Here is a 17,655-nt window from a genome sequence, read left to right on the forward strand (position 1 = left end):
CAATGACCTGAGTGACTTCTCTGCTGAGTCAGATGATAGTTTTCAAATGCTGGAAGAAGATTTCTTCAACTTTTTGAGTTGTTCATCATGGACTGAGTACAGACACAACACATTGAAGTTTAATCTGCATTTTTCCTTCAATTTAAGTCTAGACAATTAAGTCAAGCCCCAGCTGTAGAATCTGCCAATTTCCAGGGTGTATATACTCCCACCTTTATATGGTATCCCTACCACAGATAGGTAAATAAGGTAGGGGTAAATAACCCCAAAAGCATAGATGATAGTAATATGTACAAAAATAATTAGGAAGTGATATATTTTATTTGCTAATTGTTTTTAATACAACTAATTGTTAAGTTTATATAATTATTAATAATGGCTGTTTAACAACCAGCTAGCAAAATTCCTTAAGACTTAGCCGTCGGCTCTGCCGATCCAATGTGAGCCAGCTCTGCACACCACAGGGAGGGAGCCGAGTGTGGCTTTCAGGTCACGTGTCTGCCTGGAGTGGTGCCCTGCGACCTCCACTGAAGTCCTGGTGCCCCCACTTCTGCCTTCGGCTGGGCTGTGTGTCTCCACAGCACTCTTGTCCTGACCTCAACACCTTTAGCCACCCTGGTCCCTCTGCCTAGATGCCCTTCCTCCTGACGACTTCTCTTCTTGAGTACTCAGCTCAGGGTCCCCCAGCCCGGCCCCGGGCTCCATAGTGCTCCATGGGACCTGATGGAGACTGTCCCCAACCACACCTGGGGGGCTGCATGAGCAGAGGTCACCTGATTCCCCTGTGTGTGCCCCTCCCAGAGACCCAAAGGCAGCACAAGGGGCTTCATCCAGAAGAGCTAAACGCACTTGCTCCCCCTTTCCTCTGGGTCAGCTCCTTTGGAGCCTGAAATAGCTCAGCAAGCTCTTCTCTCCTCTTGCCCAGGGTGTGGGGTCAAGCTCATCCCCTCCACCCCATGCCGCCCCATACCTGTGGCTGGGGGGTGATGGTAGACGGGCAGACAGAGGCGGGGCAGGTAGCAAGACAGCCAGATGTTGGAGAATGTTTATTGTATAAAATAAGAAGGGGCCGCCCCATCCCGGGGCCCATGGACAGAACCAACCCCCAACCTCCCCCAGAGGGAAGCCCGTCCTGGGGCTGCCCTGGACCTGCCCCTGCAGCCTGAGGGAGACCCTGCTCCCTCCCGGCCTCCCGTGGGAGCCAGGGGAGGCTGGAGCGGCCCCCAGAAAGGGGAGGCAGAGCCCACGGACCCCATCGCCCCAGCCCCGCCCCCGGGAGTGGCAGACCCGTCCCCATGCTCCTCCCTCCCCATCACTTCCCCACAGCAGACTTAGGGACACCAAACATCTCAACACAACAGCAGACACGGGTGGGGGCGGGGCTGCTCCTCTAGAAGCCGGCTCTAGAAGACTGTGCACTTCTTCCCCGGCTTCTTCACGGGGGGCGGGCAGAGCACAGCGCGGATGGCCTCGTCAAACACTGTCTTCAGGCCCCGCTGAGTCAGGGCTGAGCACTCCAGGTACTTGACGGAGCCTGGGGCAGCGAGGGAGGGGGCAGTGAGGAGGGAGCAGCGAGGGTGGGGGGACACTGAGGGTGGAGGTCAGCAAGGGGGAGGACAGAGAGAGAGAGGGGGCAGTGAGGTAGGGAGTGGGACCCGGGATCAGCAAAGGCGGGGGCCAGCAGGGGGCAGCGTTGTGCCCCCAAGAGCACACCTCCCTGCTCCCCCACGCCCACTCACCGATCTCCCGGGCCATGGCCAGGCCCTGTGGGTAGGTGATGGGCGCCAGCTTCTTGTCCCGCAGCCGCTCAATGGTGTCCTTGTCGTCACGCAGATCCAGCTTGGTGCCCACCAGGAGGATGGGCGTGTGGGGGCAGTGGTGCCGCACCTCTGGGTACCACTGTGGCAGTGGACAGAGGCTCTGACCTCTACCCCTTGGGGACTTCTTCCCCAGCCTGGCCCAAAGCAGGCCATGGCTCCTGAGGGCCCCTTCTTCGCAGCCCCTAGACCCACACTTAGCCCTTCCTGCTTCACGGAGTGGCCACTGGATTTGGTAGGGAAATGACCAAGGACAAAAATACCCAGCCAGGAAGCAAGCTTCAAGACCTATCAGGGTCTCGCAGTCAGGGCCCCTCCTTTCTCTGAGAGCCTTGCTCACCCCCCGGACTCCACCCCTGCCCCTCATCCTCCCCAGGGCCACCTTCAGAGCCTACACCCAGCACATCAAGCATGTCCTCTGCTTCTAAAGGACAATTTGCTTGTCTAAGATCTTCACACAAGAGACCCCTGCCCTGTCAGGGCGAGGCCTCTGGGAAACCCCTCCCCAAAGTCAGACTCCCTCCAGCCCTGCCCTACCTTGGCTCGAACATTTTCAAAGGAGGCCGGGCTCACCAGGGAGAAGCAGATCAGAAAGACGTCCTGAGGAGAAAGGTGGGGGCGCCCAAAGGAGAGGGGTCAAGGAGGCTCCAAATGACCCCTGTCACTGACATCAGGACCTCAGGGCCCACCCGAGCCACCCAGCTCCTGGGGCTGGCCCTGTGGTCACCTACAGTCTGGGGATAAGAGAGTGGCCGCAGCCGGTCGTAGTCCTCTTGCCCAGCAGTGTCCCACAGCCCTAGGTTGACCGGCTTCCCATCCACCATCACATTCGCAGAGTAGTTGTCGAAACTGCAGGAATAGAGCGGGGAAGGTCAGCCCACATCTCGGGTTCTCAGGCTGCACAAAACTGAAATTCTGCAGGCAGCTTGGCCCCACCCCAGAAGCTCTGGTGACCAGGGCCACCTGGGCCTGACCTCAAAGCCCACGGGAGCCCCATGCACAAGCACCCAGGCCTCTGACGTGCCAGCTCTGGACCCACCCACAGGGTGGTCACTCACACAGTGGGGATGTACTCTCCCGGGAAGGCGTTGGTCGTGTAGCTGATCAGCAAGCAGGTCTTCCCCACGGCGCTGTGGACAGAGGGTGACCCCATGTTGTCCCAGGCCCTGTGCCTCAGCCCTCTGCCCAGCTCCCTCCCACGGAGCCACAGGCCCAGTTAGGGTGCCTGGGGTGGAGACAGGGGTCCCAGCCCGGCACAACCACAACGACCTAGCGCTAGAGAAGGCGGACCATGGCAGGCGGGTCTCCTCCGTGCGCAGAGCGGTTTGTGCGGGCTGGGGCGAGAGCCCCAGGCAGGGCAGCAGAGTTCCGGGCAACCGGGAAGGGTGGCAGCGGCGGACAGGAGCCGCTGGGGGTCCAGTCCAGGTGAGAGGCCTGGCCCCACCCACTGGGAGGCCAGGCGGCCAGGCAGCATCAGGTGGGCCTGGGCTGCAGGCCTGCGCCCCGCCGCCCGCCGCCCGCCGCCCGCCGCCCGCCGCGCCCCCGGCCCACCGCTGCTTCCCGCCCCTGCTCGGTCCCGAGGCGCGCGCGGACCGGGCGGAGGGCGGCAAGGGCGCCCCGCCCGAACCGGGCCGCGCCCCGGAGCCACGCGCCCGGCCGGAACAGGGTCCCCGGCGCCGCGTCCCCCGCCGGGCCCACGGCCTCCGCGCCGCGCACTCACCCATCGCCGACCACCACGCACTTGATGGCCTGCATGGGCGCGGGCCGGGCGGCGGGCGCGGCCGCGAGCCCAGCTGCGGAGAAATGCCCGGCGCCGCAGCGGCCGCGGACCGGAGCCGAGCGCAGACCCGAGCGGACGGAGACAGCCGAGCGCCGCCGAGCGCCGGGCGCGGAGACAGCCGAGCGCGGCCGGCGGGGGGCGCGGGCCCGCCCCCAACCCGGGCCGACGCGCCTGCCAGAGAAATCTGGTGCGGGGCGGGGACCCGGGGCAGCCCCAGCCTGTCCTTGAGCCCCGGAGCGCTCCAGCTGCGGTGAGGGGCAGGACCCGGTGCGCGGGGGCTCCCCGACGCCCCTGTGGCCCACGCCAACAGGCAGTGGAAGCGCAGGCAGCCGATCCCCACCCCCTGGTCGGGCGCACGTGGGGTGGTCTGCGTGTGCGTGGTGTCTAGGGAGAGCGCTCCCAAGGCCCACCGAGGGGCTGAGACGCCCCCCACCCCACCACCAACCTTCCACCTGGAGCCGGCCGGTGAAAAGGGTGTCTGAGGTCACCAGAGGGCGCCCCTGTCTGCTGCAGTGCCTCTGCTGTCCCCACCCGGCAGCTGTCAGTTAGGAGGGGCGACCCAGCCACACCCTGGGGGGTCTTTCCTGCCTGGCCCCAGCACCGGGTCTCCTGCGGCTTGGGAGCACAGGCTAATGTGGGAGAAAGGCAGGGCCCAGAAGGTATCACAGAGTGCAGAAGTTTTGTATTTCCAAACAGACTGGGGAGCGGTCAGTGTGCGTTCACCGTCCATTTCACGGCGGTGACACGTGGCCGGAGCTGGGAGAGCTCCGGCTCCCCTCCCCCACACTCCTTTCCATCATGGGTACATTTTCTCAGGCGTATCAGTCCCTGCCATGGGGACGAGAAGAGTCGGGAAGGGGCTGGGGCGCTAGCCGCTTGGGCCCTGTTGGCCCTTTGGGCTCTGAGCCCGGGCAGCCAGGCCTGCCCGTGGGAAGCTGCCGTGGTCCCACTTGCCCGTTGGTCTTGGTGCTGATTTTCCAAGTCACCAGCTGTAGACCCTGCCTAAGCCGCCAACCGTGCCTGAGGGCCTGTCCCTTGGCAGGAAGAGACGGGCAGGGCTGGGACACGGCCATCACGCACATGCCACCTTCCTGCGGCTCCTGCAGTGTCTCTGCCTCCCTTCACTTCTGGGGGCTCAGGGCCCTCAAGGGAGACCCCTGCACATAAGCCAAGACAGCATTTTGCAGGAAGCTGGCCCTCTGGGCCTCCTCGTCCCGGATCCGCGTGATCTCGGCCTCCTTGAGCCGAAGCTTCTCTCGGAGACAGGCGTTCTCGCTCTCCCTGTCCAGCAGCGCCTCCCGGTGGTCACTCGCCATCACTGCAGGGGAGGGAGCTCAGTGAGGAGCAGGCTCTGGGCACCCCGTGGGTGCGGGCCATTCCAGAGGCCAGCAGAGGGGCGGTGCGGGGCTTTCTCACGGTCCCCTGCATGCAGACACATTCAGCTTTCCGTGCCAGCACCTCTCGGAGCTGAAACCAGGCCCACCTCAGCCCTCCAGCCCAGCCACCTATTCGATGATCCAGGAAGGAAAGGCCCCACAGAGATGGCATGGGGGGCTTGGAGCTCAGCTCACCTTTGAGCTGGCGCTCCAGGGCCGCGGCCTTCTCCTTCAGAGCTTCCTGGGCCGTCAGCTCGGCCTGCAGGCGGCCGTTCTGCTCCTGTAGCTCCACTCTCACCCTGGTCACCTCAGCCACCCTTTCTTGGTCCTTGTTGCTCAGTTCCTGTCAGGCATGGGGGGTGAGATGGCAGCTGGGGGACTGGGGCACCCCTAGGAGCCCTCAAAGTCCCGGCTACCTGCTGCAGCTCCTTCAGGCGCCGCCTCAGGCCCTCCACCTGCTGGCCGAGCTGGCTGGCTCGCGCCTGGGCATCGGCCACCGTCTGCTTCTGCTGCAGGCAGGTGCTCTGAGCCTCGTCCCGCGCCTGTGCCAGCAGCCGCAGCTTCTCCTCCAAGTGAGCCAGGCGCTGCTGCTGTGGGCACAGGAGGGGCTGGTGAGCACAAGGGGGCTCAGGGCCTGCCTGCTGTTTCTGACATGTGGCCCTGAGCTCACATGAGTGACCCACCTCCTTGGACCGAGAGGAGCTTTTATTTGCAACGTGGAAACCACTCTGTTGCTCTAGTTATCTTGTTCTGAACGGGCTCAACTTGAACAAGCCTTCGGGGAGCATCCTTCCTGGGCTCCCCTCCTCAATATCCCAGGCCAACTCCATCCTGCCCTCTGGCCCCCACCTTCAGCCATGCAGTCACAGGCTGCACTGATGGGCCAGACCCCTTCCCACAGCTCAGGGCAGGGTGGCTCTTGGTGGAGGACTAGACATGGTACGAGGACAACTGTCCTGCTCTGACTCCTCCCCACCCCTTGTACCCCTGGAATTCCTGTCCCTGTCTCCCCCTACAGAGCCAACAGACAGCCCTGGTCTTGCCGCTTCAGCCCCGCAGGATGTGCCCTCCCGGGCAGCTCACACCAGTCCCTCAGGCCTCGCCCCCTGGTGGGTGCTGGGCCATGGGCTCACCTCCTCTAAACGAACTTGGTTCTTGGCCTTAATGAGCTCCTCCTCAGCCTGGCCACGCTCATTGAGTGCCACAGCCTTCACTCGGCTCAGCTCCTGCACCGCAGACAGTGACTCACTGGGCCTGTCTTCCTGCCCTGGCCCAGGGACCCCTCCTGGCCCCACCCAGCCATTGACCATGGGGTGGGGGGTAATGGGATGAGACAGACATGACCCCTCCACCAGCCTCCTGAGGGCTTCATTCATTAGGCAGTTTCCATAGCCAAAGGAGCCTTTGTACCACCTTACTAAGTCCCTCTGGCCTCACAGGATCCCAAAGCGGGGCCTGATGAGGCTCTGAGACCACAGCAGGGGTACCCCAGGGGAGGGCAGAACCCAGTGCCCAGCCAGCGTGTTCTCACCTCCTCCAGGGACAGCCGCGCAGCCTCCAGCCTCTGCACCCTCTCTTGCATGGCCTTTTCACTCTCTTCCAGGTGGCGAGTCATGTGCTCCACCTGCCCAGGTGTGGGGCGGGGAAGGGGCTGGCAGGCTGGTTCCTCAGCCTTCTCCCTATGGGATCCCCACCCTGGGAGGCAGGTAAATCTTGGGGACCCTGTTCCTTCCAAGAACTGGCTGCCCCAAGTGGCCTCACAGGAAGGAACAATGGAAGGCACATCCCAGCACCACACCCCAGGTGGCATGGAGCACACAGCAGCCTGCGCTGTGGCCCTAGTGCGGTCGGGATCCCTTCTCGAGCCTGGTCTGGAGGTAGCAGGGCTGGCATCTAGCAGGGCCGGCAAAGAACCGCCATCCAGCAGCCCAAGGTTGTTGAGGGAGCCCAGCCAGGGGTGTGCTTTGGGGACACCATGCCACACTGAAGCGTCTGCCTGCCCTGGGTGGAGGCCCGGGAAAGCAAGAGGCCAGGTGACACAACACATGAGGCACCTCCTTGAAACGCAGCTGCTCTGAGTCCTCCAAGCTCTGTCGAGACCTCTTCTTCTCCAGGTCCAGGCGCTCTAGAAGCCCAGGAGGAAGAGCGTGGGTGGGACTCCTCTGGGGGTCTCCTCGTTCCCAAGGTTCCCCATCCTCCCCTGGCCCAGGGCTCCGGTCTCCAGGCCCCTCAGTGGCAGGCCTGCGCACGCCCACCCTCGGCCTGGACAGCCCGCATCTTCAGCTCGGCCGACGTGTTGGTCAGCTCCTGTCTGGTCAGGAACAGCTGCTCCTGCAGAGATTTCACCTTCCGCTCCAACTCGTCCACCTGGAGAGCCAGCGCCGTGAGGGGGAAGCTTCAGCCCTAGCCCCGCGGTCCCTGCCCTAGGCTTCCTGGGGCATCTGGCCCCGCACCCCCATACCTGGCTTTGCAGAAGCAGGTTCTTTTCGTTGGCAGCCGACAAGTCTCTGAGGAGCTTAGACTCCCGCTCTGCAGCTTCCTGGGGGTGAGAAGGGGCAAGGATACCACCAGCCCCTGCCACCATGCAGCCCCTGCCTGACCCATGCCTGCCCACCTGCTGCTCCAGCCTGTGCTCCTTTGCCTGCCTCTGCACCAGGCTCCGCTGCTCCTGTTCTGCAGTGGCCAGGAGCTCCCCCAGGTCCTGGGCCTTCTGCTCCGACAGCGCCAGAGTGGCCTCAGCCATCTGTAGCCTGAAAGGGGGGAAGGGCCAGCCCCACCCCAGGCCCTCTGTGAGCCCCAGCCCGGCCCCACCTCGAGCCTTGCAAAGGCCTTGCTGTTCTTACTCTTGTCAAGCCACTCTTCACCCCAGCTAGTGCTCGCCTCCTCCAGGAAGCCTTCCCAGGTTACCATCCCAGCCGTTTCCCATCTTTCCTTCATATACTGGGGACTTGGATCCTTGTCTGTACCACCCTCCTCTGCCCTGTGGGCACATCTCTAAGGTGTTCTGAAGCTGCCCCTCCACCCCCACTTACTTGGCCTTGAGGGCATTGATAATGGAGTGCCTCTCATTCAGGGCTTCCTGAAGCTGCCCCACACGTGCTGCTGACGCCCTGTGGGCAGAGAGGAGGGTCCCAGAAACCCAAACCCAAACCCCAAACCAGGGCCCCCTTGGCCCTGGTAACAGCAGCTGTTCCTCACGCTTCTACAGCACCCCAGGTGCTGGGCCAAGAAGTGCTCTGCGTAGCCTCTAGTCCTCCAGCCAACTTTCTCAGGAGCACACGCTATGACCTCATCCGTGGGCAGGTCACAAGTCTCAAGTGAGGTCACCTCCAAGGCCAGAGCCAGGATCCAAACCGTTCGCACCCCAACTGAGCCACAGCTCTGCCTCCTGCAGCCCTGGGGCTGGGCTCACCTGCTGCTCCTGGCCATTTCTTCTCGCTGCTTGTCAATTGTCTCCATCAAGTCCAGAAACTGGGGACAGAGCCAGACAGCCCTGTCAGGACCTGGAGCCTGCCTGCTCCCCCCAGTGAGGCAGAAAGGACAGCAGACACCCACCGAGGCAGCAGGATGACAAAGGGTTCAGCCTCAGCCAGAGAGGACAGCTTCGGCACAGGGGCCCCAGAGCCCCCGTGGGAAGCCTGCCCACTGGCCAGGGGAGTCAAGCAAAGAGGTCGCATCTTGCCCTGCGTGTTGGCTCGGAGAGGCTCCAGCCCCTGGAGGAAGGGAAGATGCTCCCGGCACAGGGCCTAGGGGTCCTTTCGCCCGTTAAGCAGGGGCAGGGCCAGGGCGGGCGCAGCTCTGCATTCGGAGGTTGTGCTGTCCTCACCTGCTTGGACTTCTCTTCCCGGAGGTGCCGCATCTCCTTGCTGAGCACATGGGCACGGGCCTGGTTCTCCCGGAAGGTGGTCTGCCGGTCCTGGTTGTGGTCCATGGCTTGTTCTGTTGGAAGGAGCCAAGCTGTCCACCAGGGGACCTGCTCAGTTTTGGGCTGGCCCAGCCCTGCACCCGGAAGCCAGTCGCCCAAGAATCCACACTGTGTAAGGCAATGTCTCACCCCACAAAGCAAACTGCACACCCCCCAGTGCACTAGGAGGTGAAGAGCTTCAGCACGGGCGGGCGTTGGGCAACAGTGGGGCCAGGAGCCCAGGAGATGCCTGGTGCAGGGGGCATACACATGGGGAGAGGTGGGGGGAGGCTGTTCGACTGCCCCAAGAGGTGAGCACCATCCTAGGGTGACCCGGAGGCAGGGCCAAGAACCAAGAAGTCAGAGATGTCACAGGTCAGGCAGATCCAGCAGGAGGTGGTGACCCCAAGCAGGATCCCAGCCCAAGTTCAGGCCCTCAGGTAGCTGGCACTCTCGGCAGGACAAAGAACCATGGGGAGTGGGAGAGTGCTCAGCCAGTCCCAAGGCCGAGGTGTCAGGGTCACTGAGGGAGTGTGTAGTGGCCATGGCTCCAGCAAAGGCAGCTCGGGCTGGGCGGCCCCACTTTCACACGGCTCACACGCACGGCCATGAACTCCAGGTGACAGGGAGGGCAGATGCTGAGAAGCCCCTCTCCAGCTGTGGCTAGGCTACCTGAGGCAGCAGCACAGTCATCAGGGCAAGGCCTTGAGCCACACTGCCTCAGCTTTCTCCTCTGTGAAGTGGGTGACCGTCCACCTCACTGGGTCTAAGAACCAACTGAGCACACATGGTGGCGCTCAGAGCAGCTCCGGGCAGTAGCTACTCCATCTCACTGCCCTTTCCTCCCCGTGGCGCCCTCTTCCTCGCCCTCCCTCTCTCCATTTGTAATTTAGGCTGCCATCATTATGCGTTTACATGCCCCGAGCCCTGAGCCACCCCTGCCTCGGTGGCTGGGCCTCTGTCAGAGGGAATCAGCTTTATGCCCTGCTCCAAACACAGCAAGCCACCGGCAGCCCGGTATACCCATACCCACAGCTCTGAGGATGTCGCCAGGGACGCTGTTCCCAGCCAGCTCCAGCCTCCACAGGGTTCTGTTGCTGGGGAGACAGTTCACCAGGGCCCGGCCTCCCAGGAGGCCGATGTTATTCCAGCGCAGGTCTGGAAGGAAACCCGTGTCACCAGACAGAATGCACCTGGCAGGGCTGGCCTAGCCCGGATCTGGGGAGGGTACTCTTTTGCGGGGAGAGTATTCTGTGGTCACCAACAGAGCAGGAGCCCCACTCAGCATGCCCCTCCTCCCCAAGAGCGCTATACTCCCTCGATTCCGCTTTCAGGAGAAGACGAAAGAAGCAGCAGGAGGGCTGAGGGAGCAATGGGGTGTAGGACCTGGGAGAGAGGGCCAGCACAGGTGGCCTCACCCAGCTGCTGGAGGCTGGCGTTGCTCTTCAAGGCCAGGGCCAGCTCCTCCGCGCCCTTGTGGCTGATCTGGTTGTTGCGGAGGTCCAGCTGCTGCAGGCTGCCATTGCTGGCCAGCGCCCTGCAAAAGGTGGCGAAGGCGTCTTCCCACGTGCCCAGGTTGTTCCACTCCAGGGTGAGGCTGCAGGAAGGGTGGACATGAGGTGCGTGGCGCCAAGGAGCACCCTGCTCCCATGGGGTGGAGGGGCGCTTGAGAAGGGGCAGAGGCTTGAGGATCTCTGGCAGAAAGGCTGAAGCCACATGAGTAACTTATACCTGCCTACTCCCCACTAGGGGACTGGAAACATGGACAAATGGCCTGAAGAAGTGAACTCTCTCAGGCTGCAGAACCATGTCTTCTGGGGCCAACCCTGAACCATGCAGAGAAAGAGGGGACTCGGGGGCGAGGCTGGACGGCCACCTTACCTCTGAATGGACTTGCTCTGTCGGAGGAGTTTTCCCAGAGCCTCGGCCCCTGCGGCTCGAAGGTTGTTACCCTAGGACAGGAAGAGGCAGGCAGTCACTCCCCGTCCACCAGACTGGGCTCTGAACACCAGGTCCACACCCCACAGGGCCTAGTCAAGTGGTAGGTGAGGCCAGGCTGCAAGCTCTGGGCAGAGGTGCGGCTCCTTTCAGATACTGCTTTCCCTGACCATAGTGGGCCCCCTGGTGCGGGCTCGATCAGTGTGCTCACATGAACACTCTGGAACTCCTGTTCCTGCCCTCAGAACACCCACACACATGCAGGAGACCATCGGAAAATGGAGTGGAGCCCTGTGTGCAAGAGCATTTACAGCCTCGGCTTCTGGCCACTGGGCAGACTACCCCCCCCATAGCTGGGACACAGGCATCCCCCTGCCCCACATGCTCAGGTGGCACACCCCTGAGTGCACATCCACTCACCTTCAGATCCAGAAACCGCACAGTGGTGTTGGTGCACAGCCCCTGGAGCAGCAGTGTGGCCCCTGTAAGGGGGTAGGGTGGTCACTCTCTGACTCTGGTGGCCTGAGCCCTTCCCTGTGGGCTCCGTCTTGGGTCAGCTCCCCAGACAAAGGGGAGGGACGACTGTCCCAGTGGCCCCCACTGGTCAGGGTTCATGTCGGAAATGAGTCGTCCCATTGCCGTGTCAGGTTTGAAACTCTGCAGCTTCTGCCCGGTGCGGAGCCAGGCCGCTGACCCTCTTGCTCACCAGCACACTGAGGCACGCCCAAGTCAGGGGACGCTAAGGCTTGCTCGTTACTAAGAGAAATTGCCCTGCATCCCAGGTTTAAGAAGGGACGCTGCTGCTTGCTTTAACTACAGCACAAAAGAGGAGAAACCTCGCAAAGAAGTGATCAGGTGGGACGGAAGAGCTCTCTCCTGGAGGGAGGCTGCCGAGGACCGGGCGTGTGCAGCCATGGGGCAGCGGTGCCAACAAAGCAAGAGGAGGCCGCCCTGAGGCAAACGGCTTGACCCCAACCCCGACTCTGAAGTTGCCAGGGCTCCCTGGCCCCTGCCCGCCCTCGGATGCCCACCTTCCTCGCTCAGCATGCAGTCACTCAGGACGAGCTGGGTCAGCAGTGCCTCCTTCTGCAACAGCTTGCCCAGGGCCCTGCAGGTGTCCACCGTCAGGCTCTGTGTGGCCAGGTCCAGCCGGCCCCGCGGCAGCTCGTGCAGTTGCTGCAGGACACCCTCCTGGGGCTCGGCCCCGCTCTCCTTGCACAGCCGGCTGTAGGAGCGCCGGAGCTCCTCCATGTCCCCGGCGCCAGCGGGGCTCCCTCCGGTGCTCCAGAGACGGGCCTCCCTGGGAGCCGCTGGGCCGGGAGCTCCTCTCCCCGGGGTCCACAGAGAGCCCGGCAGCTCAGCGTGAGGCGCAACGACCGTAAGTCCTCCCAGTCCAGCAACCACGAGCAAGTGGAGTTGGTTCTAGGCGGGAAGTGGCCTGGGGACCGCTCGAGCAGGGGCCCGGGGAGGAGGGCCCTTCGGGGACAGGGCCTCCCGCGATAGGGCCGGTCCGGGCGTCGCACATACCCCGGACCCAGGCTCCAGCCCTCGCGCCGGGGACCCCCTCTCGTTCGCCGCGGGCCTACGCGGCCGCCGCGGCGCTTCAGTATCCAGGAAGAGCAGGGCGCGCCGGGAAGGGCTGCCGAGAACTACAACTCCCAGGAGGCTTTGCGGAGGAGGGGCTCTCGCCGCGGGCCAATAAGGACGAAGGGGCTGGCGCGCGCTGCGGGCCGCCAGTCCGAGGAGCCGAGGCAGCGCGCGCTCGGGTCCCATTCGAGAGTGGCGGGGCGGGGCTGCAGAGGGCGCGCTCCGAACTGATTGGCTGGGGGTCGGGGGTGGGGCTTCGGAGGGCGCGCACCCGGGCGGCGGTCATGGAGGGCACCGGCGCCGGCTTCCGGAAAGTGAGAGGGCCGGAGGGGCGGACGGGGGGTGCCGGGCCGGGAAGCGGGAGGTCGCCGGCCCGTGGACGAGGGGCTGCGGGGCCACTGCGGTCTGGCCCCACGAGTGACCCACGTGCAGGCCCTGAGCCATCCCTCGCGCTGCGGGCTGGGGCCTTCCAGGGTGGGCCCATTCCCAGAATCCGGCCACGACCCCCACTCTGCGCGCCCTTCGCCCCCCGTGGGTGGGGTCCCACGGCCGGTGGCAGAAGACCAGGCAGGCAACCTGGTCTGGGGCACGAGGGAGCGGGTCTGCAGAAACCGGGCAGGAGTGAGTGCCGCCGCGGCGGAAATGCAGGGGGTTCAGAGAGGGCCCGGGCCCACCGCCCTCCGCCCCGCCCTGATGCTCGGGAATCCGGCGGGACCTCCCTAAACCGCTTCGTGTTCAGGGGACCGCCGGCTCCCCCCGCCACCCCATGCTCAGAGATCCCACGGCACCTCCCTAAACCGCTTCGCGTAGAGTGCCCCTCTGCCCGGCTCGCTGACAGTCAGTCTGGCTGTGTAATCTAAAGCTGCCTTTTGGCCAGTCCTATATCCCGCGAGCCCTGTGCCGAACTGCGTTTCCGACAGCGTCTGTTTGTCTGCTGTCTGATGTGTGTCTGTGTATGGCTCTCCAAGTGCTTTCTTAGTAACACCCTAGCCCAGTCAGGCACTGTTACATACACTTGACATAGATTAACCCATGTAATGCTCACCCACCCTAGGAGATGGGTTAGTACCATCCCCATTGCCAGTGGGGAAACTGAGGCAGGGCTACCGTCAAGCCCAGGCCACCCGACTCTAGAGTCTCTCCATTTGCTTCCGGGACGCCCCGCCCCAGGGCGTTCTGGGTGAGTGGGTGGGTGGGTAGGAAGGCTCCCACACCCTGCAGGCTGTGAGTGGTTTCTGAGTCTCATTTTATTGCTCTGCCCTAAGATTAGGAAGCACCGAGCACTTGATACCAGGAAGGTTCTCCAGGAGGGCCTGTGGGTCTTTGTGACCTGGGGAGGAAGAGAGGGGCTCAGCCCCTCATGATCACTTCCTTGTCCCATGTGGGAATTTCAGCCTTGCAGAAGCTCAGGGGAGTTCTCTTTGGTTCCCTTTCTGCTGCTTCTCCTTTTTCACCCAGGATCGTGGCTCTGCCCCGGCACAGAAGGAGTCCGTGATCTAAAAGGGAAAGTCACTGAGCCTGAGGCGACCTAGAAGGGTGGTGGTGAGAATCCACCCATCGTAATAGCTGGAGAGGGGAGCACCGGGCTTGGCCTCCATCATGCCAACCTGGACAGCTCTGGAGTCCTCACCCCGAGGGCTCTGGCCAGAGTGGGGTTGTGGTCATAACCTATGACCAGGGCTGTCCTAGTTGAGGATATTAGGGAGGCAGGGGCCGTGGTGCCCGCATGCAGTGGGGCAAAGGCTGAACACATCCCAGGTCCCATCTTGTCCTCTGTGAGTTCGAGTCACTTGTTTAGGGAACCACCACTCCCAGCTGGTGCTAGATGTTGCCATGGCCCGGCGCAGGAGCCTCCCCTACAGCAGCCTGGCTGATGTAGTGCTTCCTGTGGGTCCAGGGGCAGGTGGCGCAGTAGAGCCTTCTGGGTCTTTTGTGGTACCCTCCTGGTAAGCAGCAAAAATGACCAGCAGGTGGCGACAAGCTCATGCAGTTACAACTGGGAGGACAAGGCCGCTGTGGCTGCTTCCTGGAGTGACTGCTTCCCCAAGTGACCAGGTGGCAAGTTCTTACCCTTCTGAGCCTGGACCCATCGTGTGTCCACTCCACTCCGCTCTTGGGCTTTGCTGAGCTGCGCTGGGCAAGGTAGTGCGACCTCCCGTGGCTAAGGCCTGAGGCCTGACTGGCCCCCAGCTCACCTTCCCTGCACTACACTCCATTTCTGGGCTCCTGCCACTGCTGTCCTGCCGACGCCCCAGGCGCTCTGCTGGCTCCTCGGTTGCAGCCTCTTCTGGCTGGTCCCTGCCCTCAGCAGCCTCACTTGGTTCACCCAGATCCTGCCACCTCCCAAATCCTCATGGCCAGCTCCAACATCCTGGAAGACCCTTCTCTCAGCTCCAGCACCCACCTGACCACTCTGCTTGGATGCCTCATGCTTCTTTCTCACTCCACATGACTCAAGCTGAACTCCTGAGTCCCTGGATCCCAAAACCCCTCCCCGCCCACAGTCCCTCTCTCTGCAGAGTGGCACCATCCTTTGGAGGCTTAAGCCCCCACCTTGAGGAATCTTGGCCTGGACCTGTCCTTGTCCCATCCTTGTCCATCGGGAAGTCCTGCAGATATGCCTGGGTTCTGTCCCCCTGTCCCCTGTCCACCCTGACCAGCCCCTTGAGGGGAGAGCACTTTGGCCCCTGAGGCTGGGGCCGTAAGACTGCCCTGCATTCCACAAGGACTGGAGCCCCGGAGAACACCAGGCAGGCACCTGGGCTGCTCCCACCTGCCCACCACCTGTGTCTTATTTCTGGTCCTGGAAGCATCCACAGGGAGGTTTCTCCCCACCACCTAGTCCCCCACCCTAGGGGAGGCCCCATCGGCAGAGGGCATTTCCATCTGGAAATTCCATCCCCATCCCGTCCAGAACTAAATGCCTATGGGGTCTGCAGCAGTCAGAGGGGTGGGAGCAGGGCGACTGGGCCGCTGACGCCCCTCCATCCCCCCAGGAACTGGTGAGCAAGCTGCTGCACCTGCACTTTAAGGATGACAAGACCAAAGGTGTGTGACACCAGTTGGGAAGCAAGCAGGATTCGGGGGGCTGCTGGGAGTGGAGGGCTGGGGGTCACCTGCGGGAGGATGAGCCAGGTCAGAAGTGGTGAGGAAAGAAGTGGGAGGTGGAACTGCAGCCCCTGACCAGGGCACAGGGAGAGGGCAGGGGTCCTGTAACCTGCTCCCCTCCACCTTGCAGTCAGCGGGGACGCACTGCAGCTCATGGCGGAGTTGCTGAAGATCTTTGTTGTGGGTGAGCTGAGGGACCCCGGCAGCCTCCTCTGATGTCTAACCTGGGCTCGTGAGCCTTTTGCATTTTTTATGGGGAAACCAAGACATGTATTTTTCCCACAAGCACCTGGGGTCTGTGTCCTGGAAACTTGTGTTTCAGGGGCCACAACCTCCATCTTCTGAGCTGCCAGCTGGCACGGGGATGGGTGAGGCTGAGGCTCAGGGTGGTGTGGGGCTCAAGCTCCCCCAGCCTTGTCTGCCTCTCACTTCCCTCCTGTGTCCCGGCAGAGGCAGCCATCCGCAGCATCCGGCAGGCCCAGGCAGAGGACCTGGCCCGCGTGGACGTGGACCAGCTGGAGAAAGTGCTGCCTCAGCTGGTAGGTGGGCCCGGCAGAGGGGGCAGCATGCCTGTTCTGTCCTGCCCTCCAGGAGCAGGGCCTGGCAGAGGAAGTGAGGGGTGGGCTGGTGCCCATGAGGCTCTGAGCACTCCTCTCCCCAACAGCTTCTAGACTTCTAGGGGTTTCCACGCTTGCTGCGGCTGCCTGTCCAAGTCATGGCCAAGCCCCGTGTCCACATGTCTTCTGTGGCCTCTGACCTCAGGCAGGGAAGGTGCTGCTGATCCCCGAGATTCTCTTCCCGCCCCGAAGATGGGCCAGGCCCCAGCAAATGCATCTCTCCTCCTGGCATCCTCTCTGCCCTGCTGCCAACAGCCCGGATGCAGCGGATAGGGGGTCATTGAGGGGATGGGGGGCCTGTGTGGGGAACCAGGCCCATGGGGTCTGGCACCATGACACGTGCCCACCCCTTGTGCCTCCTGGGGCAGCTGAGCACCCGCCAGTGTGCGAGAAGCACTGGGTCCTCGGGAAGCAGGTGCCGAGGGAGAAGCCGGGACCAGCCCACCAGAGCAGGTAACCTGTGTGTCTTCTACAAACAAGCAAAGCTGCGTGCAGTCCTGCCACCCTGACATCAAAGCTAGTGTGTAACCTTTTAACCACTTGATATTCCCCTCTGAAGATGCTTCCCTGAGCTATAAATTTGTTCTCACAAAGCAACATCAATAAATCAAAGCTGCCTCTCCCAGGCACTGCCTCCTTGTTGCCATTAATCACCCAAATTCAAGTTGCTTCAAAGCCTAACTTGCCCCCTCTGTCCACCCTGGTAGGACAAAAGCAAAGCTCTGAGAAAAGGCAAGATAACAAGTGGCATGTGCGAGTGTCCTGCCGTGGGCCGGGCTGCAGTAGGGCTGTGAAATCGGAGCCCTCACACACGCGGCTGCTCGCCTGGAAGTGGCGGTCCTGCCATGGGGCTGCTGTGGGGTTGCCACCGGCTGGCAGGCATGCCCAGGAATGTTGGTGTGGGCAGGGTCTGTTGGTAAGGGATCATGCTGGTGCCAAGGACCAAGAAGTGCAGGGTGGGAGGAACCTGGAGACCAGCCATCAAGCCTCTGCTACTGACGTGAGGCAATGCCAGGGACAAGCAGGTCAGCCTCAGGCCATGCCTGCCGTGGACCCTCGGACGGGTGTGGGACCCACTAGAGGGCCCATCTGGGAGGTCTGGCTGCCCTCAGATACTCAAGGGCCTCAGGGGCCCAGCTCCTTTGGCACAGGGCTGGGCGGCCCTCCCTATCCCGCAGCCCCCACCTCCCTTTAGTTCTGAAAGCTGCTTTGACTCGTCAGAACCCAGGACGGGAACACCCAAAGGGCTCTGAGCTGAGTGACTGCAGTCAGGACACGGAGCCACAGGACGTGGTCCACTGGGGAGGGACGTCCAGGTGGGGGAGGGGGGTAGGACAACAGCTGCCCCTGGCTGAGCCACCCCACTGACCCTGGGGACCTGGAGGCTTGGGAGGAGCTGCAGGGGCAGCCTTGCCCTACCTCTGCACCCTCCTGCCACGGCACCTGAGGATGGTATGGGTTGGGGGTGGGGGGGCAAGCCCTCCCTCCCTAATTCACCCCTGCTGGCCCCTTCTTGCACCCCTTCCTG

The 17,655-nt window shown here is 62.9% G+C and overlaps 3 protein-coding genes across 11 annotated transcripts; 1 reads left to right on the forward strand and 2 right to left on the reverse strand.

Moving 5' to 3' along the window:
* Positions 1-1,031: 1,031 nt before the first annotated feature.
* Positions 1,032-4,071, reverse strand: RAC3 (Rac family small GTPase 3). 3 transcript variants are annotated; one of them, XM_070559640.1, is made up of 6 exons: positions 3,538-4,071; positions 2,876-2,947; positions 2,549-2,666; positions 2,355-2,417; positions 1,740-1,899; positions 1,032-1,534 (listed from the first exon to the last, which is right to left on the reverse strand). In XM_070559640.1, exons 1-6 carry the CDS (start codon positions 3,570-3,572, stop codon positions 1,404-1,406), a joined length of 579 nt encoding a protein of 192 aa, XP_070415741.1. In that variant the 5' UTR covers positions 3,573-4,071; the 3' UTR covers positions 1,032-1,403. The 3 variants fall into 3 exon arrangements, with proteins under 3 accessions (XP_070415741.1, XP_070415740.1, XP_070415742.1); XM_070559639.1 differs by having other exon boundaries at positions 1,032-1,588; positions 3,538-3,777; XM_070559641.1 differs by having other exon boundaries at positions 1,035-1,534; positions 1,736-1,899; positions 3,538-3,777.
* A 188-nt stretch (positions 4,072-4,259) lies between these two features.
* Positions 4,260-12,468, reverse strand: LRRC45 (leucine rich repeat containing 45). 7 transcript variants are annotated; one of them, XM_070559627.1, is made up of 17 exons: positions 11,847-12,468; positions 11,236-11,297; positions 10,759-10,829; positions 10,296-10,414; positions 9,907-10,035; positions 8,800-8,912; positions 8,386-8,444; positions 8,006-8,083; positions 7,588-7,723; positions 7,435-7,512; positions 7,229-7,340; positions 7,028-7,098; positions 6,505-6,597; positions 6,107-6,199; positions 5,390-5,560; positions 5,169-5,316; positions 4,260-4,915 (listed from the first exon to the last, which is right to left on the reverse strand). In XM_070559627.1, the coding sequence occupies exons 1-17, from the start codon at positions 12,064-12,066 to the stop codon at positions 4,719-4,721; spliced, it is 1,950 nt and encodes a 649-aa protein (XP_070415728.1). In that variant the 5' UTR covers positions 12,067-12,468; the 3' UTR covers positions 4,260-4,718. The 7 variants fall into 7 exon arrangements, with proteins under 7 accessions (XP_070415728.1, XP_070415727.1, XP_070415726.1 ...); XM_070559626.1 differs by having other exon boundaries at positions 5,390-5,563; XM_070559625.1 differs by having other exon boundaries at positions 10,296-10,474.
* A 124-nt stretch (positions 12,469-12,592) lies between these two features.
* On the forward strand, positions 12,593-16,753 carry CENPX (centromere protein X). The gene is made up of 5 exons (XM_070559642.1): positions 12,593-12,716; positions 15,399-15,450; positions 15,641-15,694; positions 15,961-16,049; positions 16,175-16,753. Exons 1-5 carry the CDS (start codon positions 12,687-12,689, stop codon positions 16,187-16,189), a joined length of 240 nt encoding a protein of 79 aa, XP_070415743.1. The 5' UTR covers positions 12,593-12,686; the 3' UTR covers positions 16,190-16,753.
* The last annotated feature ends 902 nt before the right edge of the window (positions 16,754-17,655 follow it).

The sequence above is a fragment of the Equus przewalskii genome, chromosome 10 (genome assembly GCF_037783145.1).
Source record: "Equus przewalskii isolate Varuska chromosome 10, EquPr2, whole genome shotgun sequence".
Classification (NCBI taxonomy): domain Eukaryota; kingdom Metazoa; phylum Chordata; class Mammalia; order Perissodactyla; family Equidae; genus Equus; species Equus przewalskii.

Bases quoted from the DNA above. Each gene is read 5' to 3' on its own strand.
- RAC3 (XM_070559639.1), bottom strand. From the start codon at position 3,572: ATGCAGGCCATCAAGTGCGTGGTGGTCGGCGATGG. The intron at 2,418-2,548 runs GTAGGTGACCAC...CTTTCTCCTCAG, and splicing joins CACTCTCTTATCCCCAGACT to GACGTCTTTCTGATCTGCTT. The intron at 1,900-2,354 runs GTAGGGCAGGGC...CCACTGCCACAG, and splicing joins TTGAAAATGTTCGAGCCAAG to TGGTACCCAGAGGTGCGGCA.
- LRRC45 (XM_070559622.1), bottom strand. From the start codon at position 12,066: ATGGAGGAGCTCCGGCGCTCCTACAGCCGGCTGTGCAAGGAGAGCGGG. The intron at 10,830-11,235 runs GTGAGTGGATGT...TTCCTGTCCTAG, and splicing joins TGCGGTTTCTGGATCTGAAG to GGTAACAACCTTCGAGCCGC. The intron at 5,317-5,389 runs GTAGCCGGGACT...CATGCCTGACAG, and splicing joins GCCTGAAGGAGCTGCAGCAG to GAACTGAGCAACAAGGACCA.
- CENPX (XM_070559642.1), top strand. From the start codon at position 12,687: ATGGAGGGCACCGGCGCCGGCTTCCGGAAA. The intron at 12,717-15,398 runs GTGAGAGGGCCG...CCATCCCCCCAG, and splicing joins CCGGCGCCGGCTTCCGGAAA to GAACTGGTGAGCAAGCTGCT. The intron at 15,695-15,960 runs GTGAGCTGAGGG...GTGTCCCGGCAG, and splicing joins GCTGAAGATCTTTGTTGTGG to AGGCAGCCATCCGCAGCATC.